General features: G+C 36.0%; 1 protein-coding gene across 2 annotated transcripts in view; it reads right to left on the bottom strand.

Annotated features, from left to right (window-relative positions):
• Positions 1 to 469: 469 nt before the first annotated feature.
• Positions 470 to 16,178, bottom strand: part of LOC111872044 (HEAT repeat-containing protein 3) — a 35,485-nt gene continuing 19,776 nt past the window's right edge. For both annotated transcript variants that reach the window (XM_023865541.1, XM_023865538.1), the window contains exons 4-14: positions 13,790 to 13,890; positions 13,286 to 13,395; positions 12,609 to 12,746; positions 11,182 to 11,442; positions 10,743 to 10,870; positions 7,757 to 7,878; positions 6,689 to 6,825; positions 6,129 to 6,244; positions 5,039 to 5,164; positions 3,268 to 3,441; positions 470 to 1,129 (exon numbers count right to left, since the gene is read on the bottom strand). In XM_023865541.1, coding sequence (XP_023721309.1) covers positions 995 to 1,129; positions 3,268 to 3,441; positions 5,039 to 5,164; positions 6,129 to 6,244; positions 6,689 to 6,825; positions 7,757 to 7,878; positions 10,743 to 10,870; positions 11,182 to 11,442; positions 12,609 to 12,746; positions 13,286 to 13,395; positions 13,790 to 13,890 — 1,548 coding nt within the window. In that variant the 3' untranslated portion in view covers positions 470 to 994. The remainder of the gene's footprint in view (positions 1,130 to 3,267; positions 3,442 to 5,038; positions 5,165 to 6,128; positions 6,245 to 6,688; positions 6,826 to 7,756; positions 7,879 to 10,742; positions 10,871 to 11,181; positions 11,443 to 12,608; positions 12,747 to 13,285; positions 13,396 to 13,789; positions 13,891 to 16,178) is intronic.

Genomic DNA, 16,178 nt, shown 5'->3' with positions numbered 1-16,178 from the left:
TATGAAATTCAGAGGAATACAAAACCTCAAAACACCATGAAAAATGCTCAAAGTGGAAACTGAGGATTGTAGGGAACACAAGGGATTTGCTGTAATATTTGCAAAGTACTGCTTTGTAAGGAACATGACCTGTAAATTGACCTGAATCATTTTACACAAAATTAACAAGTGGGAAATAAAACTTAAACTACAGTACTTTGACAATGGAACTGGTTTTCTGCAAAAAGGTACAGTCCAGACTTTGTAGACACCACCTCATCAAAATTGTATTTATTTATGCATGTATACAAGAATTAAAATGAAACCTAAGTGGAAAAAAAAATGAGTGTATGAGTTACACCACTGGGCATAACTCATTCACTAGCCAGTACTTACTGAACATAAATATTTATGGCAGACTCTGCAGATTATGTATAATAAATGTGAAAAAAAGTTGCATGTGTGTAAGAAAATGTGAGAAGATTCTTTCTGCTCAGCGTGTTTTATTTCATCATACTGTGTATAAAATTAGTATTTCATCTAGAAACAGAGAGTAATGTAATATAACACTCAGCAAACATTCACATCACAAACAATATACATATCTTATTTCAACAGTATCAAACTTCTCTGTTTCAGTTTTGCAATTAATATTCAGTTTAATTCAGTTCAATAATTTATTTATTTTGTGCTGAGTTCAACAGCCATTGGCCAGTTACAAGTCAGCATGAACGTTCAAAAGTAAAATAATTCTGCTAAGACAAATTTTATATCTGTCGTTGAATTCTTACAACTGCAAGAACAAACCATAAGCTTTCAAAAGACTGGCAAAGTTTAAGGGTACATGTTATGTACCATTGCACCTAACTGTTCCAATAAAACTGTACAACATTTCGTGTTCTGGGATGCACATATATCCCACCATGAAAACTGCAAAATATCACTTTTATAAAAACAATGATACAATGGTAATGGTAAATAAAATGTGAAAAAACACTTTCAGATGAACAACAGTTTATATGCCATGACCATTGGTCTGACCAATGAGTGAGACCCGTTTTGATTTATACTTTATGAAGCGACTGAGGTTTGTACTGACTGTTGTAACCACTAAATAATGGTCACCTAGAGACTTCCTTTGGAGACGTACCTGTGTACAGAACAATCAATTGTAAGTTTATCAGAAGCTGAACAAATTTTTCTTATTTGATATAATGACAGTTCTCAAGTTTGACGTTGATGAAACAACTGTGGTATACCTTAAAAGAAAGGGAAATGAAGAGGGGGGAGGGGAAGAAAAAATTAGGTATGACAATTTTTTGGCTTCTTTCATGAGGGAATTCTGTTCATAAGATACTAAGAAATATTAAGGCATTCACAATCAGGACAGAGCTTGCTCATGCAAATTTCTAAGAACTAGAACTTAACATAAATGTTAATAATGTGGAGATATATAAGAGATAAAATTAACACTAATAATTATAAATACTCAGTGACAATGTAAACAGTGAAAACAACCCCACCTGGAAAGAACACACTGTCCAGAAAACCAAAATATAGTAACCCATCAACTGGACTAGTCACTTATTCATTAGCAATAGAATGGTGGTGCTTTTTATTGCTATCAAGATATTGCATAAACAGAAATTAACTGCTCTTAATGATGTATACACACGCTACAACAAGTCAACCACAAACTTACAGTAATAAAAATCATTATTCTAATTAAACTTAAATAAAAACAATCATTTATAAACCATCATTGGTGCAACATTCTTATACAACCCATTCTTCAGTAACAGCACTGAAGAGACAAGAATTAAGGACAAGGATATGGTATCATAAAAACAAGCGTAACTGCAGCCTTTGTTCACAAACACATAATCCTAACAACATGCATTAGCATGTAATAGCTGAACAGAATAGGTTATTTTAAACCGCAGTCACCTTGAAATCCATTAATGCAGCATCAGTTGCATCCAACAGACACTGACCTACTAAACGAAGATGGTGACCAGTATGACCATGAATAATTCAACATTTTTGCAACTTCTTATGCCTGTTCCCTGTCTGAGGTAAGATTACATTTTATCACAAATTTTCATACTTTGCTCTTAAATTATTTATAAAAGATTTATTCAAAAATAATTCAGCACGGAGGGTACCGAGAGTTACTTAACATACTAGCAGTGAAAGGGTTAATCTAATACACCTTCCTCGTAGTGTTTCCATGTTCAGATCATGCCTCATATCCTCCTTTAAAATGTTATTCATTCTTGTTTCGTTCTTACCACTCCAGAGAAACCTCTATTAAAATTACTGTCTCCTGGGACTGAATTGTGATGTTTGGTAGACAGGGATCCACATACTGGAGGAACTTGCTGCCTCCATCTTCAGCTTTTTCCAAAATGTTGGTATCTCTCTACCAAACTACACAGCATCACATTCCAGAAGACAGTGATCTTCATAGGCACTGCTGTGAGAACTTAAAATTTTACCCATTTGCAATCTGCTTACTTTCTTTCTGTCCCACATTTCAAAGTAGGCAACAAGTTGATTCATATAACTTTTGAGACATTTCACAATTTAAAATGATACTTAAAAGTCTGATGACATTTTCTGGTAATATGGATTGATTCCCTATGTAATTTTCTGTTGGACTACTCTAGCTGATCAAATTTTACTGTCCAAATAAGAAAACTTTCACTTTTCTTGAAAGTGTTACTACATTTAATTGCTTGCATGTCTCTATATTCTTGCTCAGTTATTAACTACACTTTTATCCAAACTGTACTTTAGATTTTACTTTGTCTAAATTTCATTTTAATCTCCCAATATTCTTCTGTAGCCCACCATAACTGGAAATCATGCTCTGTTATACTGCTAAGTTTTACGTGTGATTACAAGAAGTCCTGGTAACATTAATTTCATATATTATCAACTACCTAAAAATTCTACATATATACCTCAATTATTCAAATTAAAGTACTGTGTTATGAAGCATAACCTTGAGATGATGATGAGAATGTAATGTCAGCTCTTCAAAGTTCATGAATTAAGACCTTGTAAGCCTAAAATGATGCCAAGCTGAAGTTCCCTGTTCCAATTTCTCCTCCAGTTTTACAGTTCAGAAATAATAGTATGTGAGTAGAGATTCAGCGAACACCTATTATACACATACATTCTCAAAACAAGAGCTGTCATATTGTACCTTAAGGTTCCATGCTTATATGATATTTATGCTTGTGTAGTTCACAATATACCAAACCATTCAAAACATGATCTTACCTTGTGTTTCAGCGATGGCAACAATGTTTGCAATTTCTCTACAAGATTAATCTGTGCTGCTGCAATATCAGTCTCATCCTCTCCAAATACATCCATTATTGTATCAACAGCTTCAATTGTGACCCACAATTCTGACTCTCGATTACAAATATCCAGGAGGAATTTGCCAATATTCTGGGGGGGGGGGGGAAAGGAAAAAAGATATCAGAATGAAGGCAAATACTGTACCAACACAAAAGGCCAGAATGTTCAATTTTTAACTAAAATTCAAACTCAATTTTGAAAAGCACTTGTGGTTTTAAATTCTAGTCATTCACTTATTTATTTACGATTTATTTAACCACACTATCAGTGGCTCAGATTATATAGCACAGGATGATAAGTGAGAAGAGAATTAGAAAGTATGTGGAGGGAAGTAGAGTGGCATAATTTGAGGTATTATGATGGAATCTGCCTGGTAGGACTGAGGAAAACCATGAGAAATCTCAGTCAGGATAACCATTCATCACACTGAAATGTAAATTTGAAACTCTTTAAAACAACCAAGGATTGTTACCCACTTAACTGTGATGTTCAGTAAACAAACAAATTCCAGTTTAATGAAAAAACTGCAATGGGTATTTATTTATACCCAGTAAAGCGGCCTCTGTAGTCTAGAGGTAACGTTCCCACCTCATGACTCGTAGTACGCGGGTTCAAATACCCGGCGAAGGTCGGGAATTTTTAAGGGCAGAAAAATTCAGGGAACAAGTCCTCCGGGAGGGACTTTAAGCCGTGGGTCCCGTATCATAGCTTTACGGCACGTAAAAGAACCTCATATCTCCAAAGGAGGTCACTGAGCCAAATTACGGATGTTTCCCGCCCAACAGCAGTCTCTAATACCTCTGGTAGAGGGGGGAAGCATTATAGATACCTCTCAGCTAGTAGAGCCGGTCTCGCTGGCTGGGCGGGACTGATGGTAAGCACCAGTACCAGTAGGATATAGAGACTGGTAGAAATCATAGAGGGAAGCACAATGGACCAATACAGGTCTAAGTGCATGGGGAAACCCACCCTCTCCAATAACTAACTAACTATACCCAGTAATGTTACAAGTTTCTTTCATTTTAGAAACATGCAGACTTATGACACCACTTGTGCAGTTAAATTCACAGTTTCAAAGTTACTACAGTGTTATATACATATAAAGTAAAAATTTACTTGATGCAAAAAATATAGCATATATCTGAGTGCACATGCATGCGTTCTTAAGGTAAATTTGTCCCTGTGCTTAACTAATTAAGCACCATGCCAAGAAAACATATGGGAGAGTGGAGGTATAGCTCCACCATTCTTGAATTTGGCATTAGATAGAGGTGACTGGTCAGCTTCATGCCATGGCTGTTCAACCCCTCAAGAAATATTATTCTTATATATTTTGGAATTGTTATATTGTTTCCCAGAACCCAGTATGTGATTCCAAATTTACAAGGTGGAGAAAAGCTGTATATGTGAGTCAGAATTTTGAACAGTGTATAAAAGCAATGATTTATAAGACAATTCTGTTCCTACCAAGAATAAATGGCATCAAAAAACCAATAAGTTTTATATAATAGCTCATTACTCTACATAATTTACAATGTCATGTCCCCAAACAATATAACGTTTTGTCATGTTTGTAATTTTTTCATAATATTTTCAAAAAAAAAAAAAAAACAAGATGCTTAACTTTCATATAAAAAAATTCTGGTTCCAGTCTTTGAGACTCAGACATACTTCAACATTACCTTACCTTCAGCAATGTTTGACTCTTAGTTTCCATTGACTTTGTGAAAATCATGCCTAAGAGGCCAATACTCCTGATGAGGTTGGTTCTGACATTTGCATCTGGACATTGCATTTCAGCATTAAACATTAACTGAAAGATAAATAAAAATGAGACAAAACCAATGATGAATGTTCAAAAGAAACTCATTCACATGTTTGGCACCTCAAAAAAGTGCTAAAGGGCTGTAGATTCAGGCTGGGTGAAAACATCTGGGTTGTGGAATTACCATGGTTCCAGCAGCCCAGGAATTTCTTTGTGGATGTGATCAATCAGTTGATGTGTCATTGGGATGCGTGCTTCATCACTCATGGGAGCTAATTTAAATGACCTCTACTCCTTTGCCCGGAAAAAAAAACCTGAATGGGTTTCATTTGAACAGACTTTGTAAAGTATTTATATCCATTGTTACTCAGTTAGATCACTGCGGTCGCGGTGCAAGGGCCAAGAAGGCCCACCCCTTATACATTATAACCATTCATAAAGGCCGTCTTGTAGTGCACTCAATTTCACCTGTCACTTCACAACATGTTTCGGCAACAGTGCCATCATCAGGTGTCCCAATTACGTCAATCTATTGCATTGCTTGCCCTCATATGTTTTCACAACACCATTTAAAAAGTATTTATGGTATAAATATAATAATAAAGTATAATGGTGTTGTGAAAACATATGAGGGCAAGCAATGCAATAGATTGACGTAATTGGGACACCTGATGATGGCACTATGTTGCCGAAACATGTTGTGAAGTGACAGGTGAAACTGAGTGCACTACAAGCCGGCCACTGTATACATATAATTGATGAAAATCAGTGCAACAGGACACTAAAATATAACATTATTCATAAAGGGTTAGCACTCCAGAAACAGAATCACTCATGCATCGACCAGTTGCAAATATAGAAGTATACATATGAAGTGTCATGTAAGACTACAGCTGATTTAATTCTGTCAAGTGGCTAGTATATTTTAGCTATATTTGTGGTGCCCTGCGAGGCCATGATTAACTAAACATCCATGGTAAAGAACTAATGTATGACTACTTATCATCCCTACCTGTAAGTCTGATTCTGTTAATTCTTCAAACAGATTACAATTGACTTCAGCAAGTTTACGGAGTGCTTCTCTCAGCGCAGATGTGGCTGCTTCTAGGAGTTTTGTGTCACTCTGATCTAAAAAGAATGTAACAGGCAATTCAAAATAAGGAAATTAAAATGGGGGGGGACATCTGGTAAATATATGAAAAACATGTGGAACTTACATTAAAAAATAGCCATGTATATAAAACAACAGCCCTACAAATGCTCATCATCTTTCTGCATAATAACTTCATGTATCAAGCATTCCTGCCCGACCTTTTTAAGCCCTGACATTTTTTAACATTAGCTATTCCTGCCAAATTTAAACTTTTTGATCATTAACCTTTTCTTTTTTTTTGTTTCTCTCGAATTCTGGATCTTAATAACCCACAAAAGTTATTAAATTAACATGCTTCGACCAACCTTACCAAAAGCAAAATTTCTTCATAAATGTTGTGTCACATGTTCATACATATTGTGACAAACACACAGCTGGAATGTGAAATGTTCATGCATGAGTTCCAAACAATTTCCTACCTGTCTGCTTAAAAATAAGTAAGCCAATGTGAAGCCACATCTGATAAAGATTACTGGTTCCGCCCAGGTCTTCTACCTCAAGACCAGCTATAAGGTTGCTAAGACATAATAGGGCATGACATCTCAATTCTAACAACCTGAAATTACACAACAACATATTCATTCTGGGCCACAAATAAAACAACTATAGCTAAATACGTAGAACAGATATGGATCTTAAGATTTATTACTTCCAATGACACTACTGTTCAAAGTCAAACTTTCTGTTTTCCTCTTTTCCATACTGGGGTGATGTGATTATTTTCATACACAAGAAGGTTGTGAAAGAATTTCAAAGTTTATTCATTCATGATCGCTTGCGTGTTTTAACAGATGAAATGTGATATTCTGAATTTTGGTCCTTAAAACACATAAGTGACAAGTGGCACCAACAACATACACTCAGACAACACCCATGTCACCATAAGGACAAAAAGTGGAAAACATATTAGCACCACCACCACCGCCCACTATAAAAATCCCCTATAAGTAACTTGGCAATTTTCTTGCAAAACCAAAAATAATAATAATGTTAGACAACTTTTACTAATGTTTGACAAGTAATTTACTAGATTTAAACACCATAATCTTATGTAAACACTCTTTATATGATAAGGTTATAAGCAATGCATCCTTTGTGTCATGCAGGTTAGTAATGAACGTGGATACATTTTGTTCTTTACAAATACCTGATGGTCATAAAGGACCGAAACATGTAGTGTGAAAATATTTTACTAAACTAAACTGATTTATCGACAATATGATGCTATCAATTTGATTACTTTTCTTGATTCTATCAGTTATTCACTGAAGGTATAAAGTTGCTGTGATCAACTAACATATTTACATATTAGTGACATACATAACAAGAGGCCAAACACGTGAATGAAAATGTACAGTATTGGTAATTCTCATTTAACATAATTTCAAAATATCCTTGTGCCTGGCCATGCACTCAACACGTAGTGAATAATATCTCTGGGTCATAATGCAATGTTGTTGCCATGAAAGCATATTCAAGATACTTACTTATTAAATATGTGTTTCCCATCAACATTGTTCTTCAAGATTTCACACACATTTTCGGCAGGTAGCTGAGTTTTTTCCTCTACCTTCTGTACTAGCTGACCACTCACTAATGATTCATGAACCTATTACAAAACCAGACATTACTTTGAATTCTTTTGAACACTGAGAGCAGTATCCTGAAAATATACAAATAGCCATGACTATGTCTAGTCTAGCTCAAATGTCGGGCAATAAAGTTCCTAGGCTGGTGCTGCAGCAATCACACTGGGTGGTGGTGGTGGTGAAATGAACTACTGCCATTTAAGTGTAGTTCTGTGTCTCACCAACACATGGCAGGGGTCAGCAAGTTTGACAGCTCCTGAGTAGGAGCTCGGTGAGCTAGTTGTGTTTTTAACTGTTATAGAGGAATGAGTGAATATCAAATTTTGTGCTAAACTGGATAAAATACCAACAGAAACTTACGAAACGTTGCAAACTGTCAATGGTGACAAAGGCTTAAGTCATAGCAGTGTATCTGAATCATTCTGATTTAAAGATGGGCATGAGGATCTTCAGGATGATCCCATCGCGCATGTCCCTGAAACGTTGATACCTGACTCTCAGAATGATGTCAGATGAATTCAATATCAATAAAGGGATGATCTGTCAAATCCTCCATGAAGATTTATGGAAGAGGGACATCTGCACAAAGTTTGCCCCACACAGCCTGATGCACGAGCAGATGTAACGGAGACTAACATAATGCTAAGACATCATCCAGATTTGTCAAACAATCCCAATTTTGAAGAAAGCAGTCTTCTGGGATTTGGCACTGTGTATATGTGGTGTTAACCGATGTTTCGGAGGAACGTATCGCCTCAATCTTCAGGGTAGAAGAAAAAATATAAGAAATCTGCAAGCGAAGAGACCATGAGAACCGGTAAAAGCAGACACAAACTGTTTATGAATCACAACTTGTTTGTCAAAAAATGGTTTTGATCCTAGACTTTTACAAATGAAACGTTTTGGGCCTTGGTAATGACTTTGAGGTCCATCGCATGCAGGTCTGCTTTTACCGGTTCTCATGGTCTCTTCACTTGCAGATTTCCTATATATTTTCTTCTACCCTGAAGATGGAGGCGATACGTTCCTCCGAAACGTCGGTTAACACCACATATACATGGTGCCAAATCCCAGAAGACTGCTTTCTTCATAGTCACCGCCGTGAAAGGCTCAAATCTTACAATCTCAATTTTCTTGGCTGCACTGTAACTGGGGATGAGTCATGCATATTCAATATGACTCCAAGATAAAACATTAGAGCATGCGATGGACCTCAAAGTCATTACCAAAGCCCAAAACGTTTCATTTGTAAAAGTCTAGGATCAAAACCATTTTTTGACAAACAAGTTGTGATTCATAAACAGTTTGTGTCTGAAGGGCATACAGTCAATAGTACTTTCTACACTATCAGAAGACCTTCCCAGTTGAGGCCATAATTTTGAGTACAGTGCAGTTGGTTCCTGCTGCATGATAATGCTCTTTCCCATTCCGCGCTGGTAGTGACGATATTTCTGGCCAAACACAATGCTGTGGAGATAAGCTACCCACCCTATTTATATGATCCTGCACCAGCAGATTTTTTTCTCTAACCTATGATGTAAACTGCCCCCAAAGGAAAGAAGTTTCGAAATGTTGAGGACATTATGAAAAATGTAATGGCCGAACTGAATGCTACTCCTGACTGTTTTCAAATCTTTTTAAACGTTACAACGAACGTGTTCAAGTAGGCAGAGATTACTTTGAATAGAAATACAACAATTTTGTATTTCCTTTCTTTTATTTCTTTTTTTTCACACCGGTGCAAGAACTTTACTGCCAGAACACATATACAGTAACGAAAGCTACAAATTGAAATTAAAAATACTTACCACCACACCAAAGAATGAAACGTTTTTCATTTTTTTCATAACATTCAGTCATTATATATTAATGATCACTATGTTACCTCAACTGAAATCTGTAGGGCAGGGGAAGTAATTTGCTCATAAAAATAAACAACAGAAGATTAGTAAACAACTGTGTAAGAGGCACTTTATGATAAAACAGTAACAATAATGAGTGAGGTAACACAGTTATAATACATTCATTCACATAACATGACCCACATAACCCTTCGTATTGGAAATAAGTTAAGATGTTATAAAAATATCTTTAATATGGATGATTAACAAAATATTCCACTCTGTGAAACATCTTGCGGTTGTTACTCAGCAGGGGGTCTACATGCTACAATATTAAACAAGAGAAGGGAGCAACAGTTTTGTTTAGTCAATATAGCAGATGTGCATGGACAGACATTGTGAGTCCAAGAGAAAGCAATGTCTGTCATTTTCTATGCAAAATATATGAGAAACAGTGTCAGGTACTGATGTCTCTCTACTTCAGGACTTGGAAAACCAGTCAAATGTTTCAGTTCTTTTCATTGTTTTTCTTCCAAGAGCAAGTTTTCATCCCTCAGGTTTTTTGCAGCAGTTCCGCCTAGTTTGAAGTACCTCATGCATACATGCTGTTCATTGAAAGCTGATATTTTCTGATATAACATTATACTGCAAGGGGCCTCACTTCTCATGGTGTTACTGCTATGTGATGTAAACTGTTAAGTTTGAAACGAATGGCAAATAGCTCAACAAATTCTACTCTACCACCATATAGCACAGATGTTGTCCCAAATGCAGCAATGTCACAGTGCAGTCAGTCCAGAAATTAACTGAAGATACTGCACAAAACTTAATATAGTACAGAGATTTTCATTTCAAAATAAATATTTATGAAACTCTCAGCTTCACATTGTAATCAATAATTCATTACTGACTATGATGATTGAGAAATAATACTTTCATCTCCAACTTAAGAAACAAATTCCTGTAATAGCAAAGTCATCCTGAATGTTCAATATTTCAAAACACTTTCAGGTTGTACACATAACATCTTTCTCTATATTCACCTCTGATGGTACACTGAGAGAGAATTTCTCAGCTACTGAAACAACATCCTCCTCAGCTAAGCCTGAATCACTCAGCAGATCAACACTGCTGCTGTCAGATGAATCCTGATCCATGGCATCCTCATCATCTGTAAAATATGAAAAACCCTCATAAGTAAAATATACAGAGTACAACGTTCTTGCTAAAATTCATGGAAACCAAGCAATTTTCATCCTCTTCTTCAAAGTATTTGAAATAAAACAACTATAATTTCTACAGTTTCTTTTTTTAGATTAAGTAGTCTATTATGGAGGATGATGTACAGACAGAATACCACACAAAAAAACGCATATAACAAAATTTCCATCAGTGTCTAAAAGAAGTTACTTATTATTACGTTTAAAAGACAAAATTCAGACAATTATTTTAAATATTTTTCATTACACAGGAATTACATACCATCACCAGTACATATATTTGCCAATAACTCAACAGCAATCTTCTGAGCTTCCAAGAGATACTGCATCGCAGTGACAGACTCTGACATGTCTTTCTGCTTTGGTGTTTCAGCTGCTTCGTCAAGGGGCAAGTTGCTTGTGAAACTGTTGAGAGCCTTGCGATGATCAACACTCAGAGTGGCTGACAGATTACACACCAGCTGTGTCACGGTGGTAGGTGACAGGCTTAACACCTTGCCATAGTTCAAGTTAAGTGTCAAACCTAGCAAGAAAGGACATACTGACTTTAAAAACATTTTCTTACTCCTTGAAGATCTCAGGCATGAAAGGAAGGAACGTTGTCATTAAAGCTCTATATAAATGAATGTGAAGTCACCACACTGATGGACATCTAAGGAGCAACAGAAAATAAACAGTGACATTTTCTTTAAATTAAATGAAATTGTAGTGTGTGACTGTATTGTTTATGAATATTACTGTCCTAGAGAAAACATTTAATGTTTTATTGCATTTTATTCTACAACTATATACGATATTTTTCTTCAATGGATGCATCCTGTTGTGTTAAATATAATATATTTCTTTAATAAAATCTGTCACAACACAACAACAAAACAGTTGATGTTTAACAGTATTTTGCTATATGTTTCGGCTTTTTAGAAAGTCATCATCAGGCAAATACACGATTAACGTGTTCTTAAGCTATTGAATTGCATACTATATAATTCAATGCAGTGTTGGATTTTCGACAATATATCACAACATAATAATTTAAACCATGAATTAAAAAAAAAGAGAGAGATAAAGATTTTAAATGAGATAAGTTACATATTTAAATTTAATTGAGAACTATACATATAATATGTCCTATTAAGGTAGGTTGTTGCAATTCTAATGTTATGTCATAGGGTTGCTGCAGACATATAGCAACAGTTTTCTTTCTTGTATACACATATGAAGTGGTTAAAATGTTTGGAGGCCCATTGGTACGTGTGCAGTATTATCTAGTTATGATATTATTTGACAGGTACCTCTATTTGCTTTATTATGTCCAGTCTGGTAGGAAGGCAGATTGCAACTGAGTGTGTCTCCACAATCCCCCTTCCTCAATGCCTTCAGACTTCATAGCACACAAGCAAAATGAGAAAGACGGGATATTTGTGGCCAGCCTTAAAGACATGTACACAGTGTCATATTTATGAAGAGTTTATTGTAAAGTTACATGCAAAAATTCAGTTTCCAATCCTAAGGTAAAAAGGCAAGATGTCCCTGTGCTTAACCAATTAAGCCATTGGGGAGTAGACGTATAGATCCATGTCTTCCTGACCCAGGCACTAGCTGTAAGTTCGCGATTTATACAACGATAAATCTGCTCTCTACCTTATTCCCCAACCATCTCTTTTATCACAAAATATCTGATGAACTAACCACAAGACAGAGTTCTGAGAAGCAACACAGCTGGTTCACTGCCCTCAAGGTCAAGAAGTTTCTGAAGTAGAGAACTGGAACCCTGCAGCTTACTAACAGATGTTGGATTATCCTCTGTTACAATGAGAAGACACTGCGCTGAAACACAACAATAGATCAGGCAATGTAAACACAGCATTAACAGGAAAATAACAGAAACTGGGGGGTAAGGGGGGGGGGGCAGAAAGCGAGGTGATCTCACAAGCTGCCTAACAAAAATCAGGGGGGTTACACAGACAGATACACATAGACAACCAGCAACGTGATCACATAAACATCCCTTTATTTTTTAAAATAAGGATAACTGGCTTAAAAAAAAAAGGAATCTCACACACAAAGCAAATTCCTTTTCTTGACCAGTTGAGTGAATATCAGCTTACAGAAAAAGACCACAGTAAGTAGACAGGGCAATAAGTCTCTTAACTGAATAATTAGAATTCTCTCTTATTACTGAATCCAGAGTTTCATCATCAAAGGCACTGCAATTACAGGAGCCACTCATCTACAATTCAAATTTGTGCTCCAACATTCTTGTCTCACTTCAAACCAAGGCAAAATCAATCAGTTCATTCATTAGAGAAAGCTTTGTGGTTGCATCACCTAACACTTAAGATGTGTGCATTTCAATTTCTGCTCACCAACTGCAATTGCTGTGTCCATTCCAAATACACTAACTTCCAGACACTTGGCAAGAACAGGCAGTAAGTTTCCGCTGTTGAAATACTTCACTGCTGTACTGCTACTTTCACTGGAAAGAAAGACCAAAAAGGTTCCACTCACAAATTTCTGTTACAGCCCTCTATATTAGATTAAACTGACAAATTTCTCATATTATTCATCAAAGGCAAGTACTGAAATTACCAAATAAATCATATGGGTAGTCAACATGACAAAAGATTCATTTTAGTACCTGAAATCACATTTTCATGTAAGTTATATAAGGATTCAGAGAATATATCTGGTAGATTAATCACATACTGACTCCTGCTGCCAAGTATCATCTCAGTACCCAAGATTTTCATGCAACATAACATGCCACAAAAGATACAGATAATGTCTCACAGTGCACAAACTACTACTTATACTACTGAAGGATCAAACCGGTATCTGACATCTTCATGCAGCAACATATCCTTACTCACCACAGGTTCCACAGCAAGTGCACCGCTTGATTGAAAGTGTCTGTTACTTCATCTACTTTATCCTCAAAGTTCTTTTTTGAAGGTTGCCAATCTGCAGCATACTGCAATAAAACTGAATCTGACACAAACATCTCTTACTAAGAAAAGGTCTAAACTAACAAATTAATAAATTACTTACACAGTAACTATCATTAAGGAGAGTCAGCTACTGTGTGTCCTTGTCGTCATCAACATGGCCGCCACCACCACCACCAATCGTCTTCTTACTCAAAGGATGAACAAATAATTCAATTCCATTACTTCATTACAGTGCTTACCGGTAACTAAAGCAGGCAAGCATTTGTAATAAAGTCATAATAACAATGCCAATAATGATGACAATGACAAGAGTAGCAGCAGCAACAATAATAATTCAGTTCAATTCAATTTAGTTACTTTAACTACTTACCAACAGCAAGTGTTGAGCATTGACTGTATACATAACTAAAGCTAGACTAAGACTAGAACTGGGGTAAAAATTAAATGTTATAGGCCGCGCCATAGCTCAAGCGGTTGGTCGCTGGCTTCCATTGCGGCGGGCCGGGTCTGGTCAAGTGGGATTTGTGGTTGACAAAGTGGCGCTGGGGCAAGTTTTCTCCGAGTACTTCAGTTTCCCCTGCCAATCTTCATTCCACCAATTGCTCCAAAATCACCCTCATCTATCATCTGGGGCTGGTACAATAGGCCAGAAGTGGCCACAGTACAAGGGACAACATACAGGTAAGACGATGACGTAAATGGAACCATAAACTCAGTAAATAATAATAATTCAATTCTATTGTTTATTATTTATGTGCAGAGTCAATAGCTACAAGGCCAATTACAGACAGAGCACAATGTAAATACAAGTAATTAAATTATGGACAAACACAACATAAAGTCAAAGACAAATTACAGGAAAGCACTGGAGGAAAAACACATTAATGCAGAGAATTAAAAAAATAATAACAATAACAATATAATAATAATAACAACTTACAGTTCAGAGGCCAATTACAAAGTTAGCATGAGTATGTAAAAGGACACAAAAGTAACAAAATACAAAATAGGGCAGTCTGTATAATAGCAATAAATTAACAATCATTCCATGATGATGATGATGATGATGATGATGATGATGATGATGCTAATTAAGTTTTTTATTTATTGACATGCTGAGCTAAACAGCCAACAGCCAATTACAGAGTCAGCACAAATACAAACAGCAGCAGCAATAACACAAGACAAAAAAAAAACAGAGAAGAAAAACAAAGAAAAATGGATCAGCTAAAGCTTTTTACACTTCAACAAGAGTTATTAAAAATATCTGTACATTTACAAACTGTATTTGATGCAGAAACATATCTAGCTAAAGGGCAGTGACCCAAAAATAAAGTGAAAGTGGTACAGTTATGTATATTCCATGTTAGAACATGAATGTTGACTGTTCTGAAGGCAGAGGGCACTATTTAGTGCCATTAAACCATAAGTGGCCGCAGTACAAGGGACTTAGTCCCACCTCACTAGCAATAAAAAAAAATAGTGCCATTAAAGCCATTTTTTAAAAACAAAGCATTGAAATGATGAAATCTAATATGGAGTGCGTGCAAATTTTCTTTGTATGTATTCAAGCTCACTGGAGTCAGTAACTGCAACGGAGTTCCAAGCAACAAAAGCACTCTCCAGTTTAGATCTGACCAAAGCAAAATTCTGCATCAGTAGACTGTCTATGGTAGAAAAGAATAACATAAGTATATGAACTAACCCTAATAATTTAATTGCATGTGAAAAAAAGAGACAAACATAAGAAACAAAAATTTGACCTCAACAAAAGTAACGGTCTCTTTTTTCTTAATCAATAAAGCACCAAGCCATGAAGATTTATGTGGAGTGGAGGTACGGCTCCATGAATCCTTAATGTCAGCACTAGATGGAGGTATAACCATACCAAATTACAGCATCATACATTAAATGCTACAACTGTCATTCTCACCTCTAAGTTCAAATCACTCTGCTGTTCTTACTGATAACAAAATATTAAAATGTATAAAGTTGTGGGGAGGTGGCAAACATTCGAATCATATTTTATAAAAATCTATCAACTGATATAAAACGTACCGGGTGGGGGGGGGACACACACACAGAAAGATGCAGATGCAAGGACGAGTTTAAATGATATCAAACTTTATTACAAACATACGACGTATATCACACCAATGACAAAGAAACGATTAATGATTACATAAGATTTCATAAACTGTGCATGCAGATTATCTGAGACATATTTTACTTCTTCTGGCTTATTTTGGACTTCATCCATCGTCTGGTATGTAAAAGACAAAAGACCACGACGTTTCGGAGACTGGATCTG

The sequence above is a fragment of the Cryptotermes secundus genome, unplaced genomic scaffold, assembly GCF_002891405.2.
Source record: "Cryptotermes secundus unplaced genomic scaffold, Csec_1.0 scaffold87, whole genome shotgun sequence".
NCBI classification, from domain to species: Eukaryota; Metazoa; Arthropoda; class Insecta; order Blattodea; family Kalotermitidae; genus Cryptotermes; species Cryptotermes secundus.
This window is presented reverse-complemented; position numbering and strand designations above follow the sequence as displayed.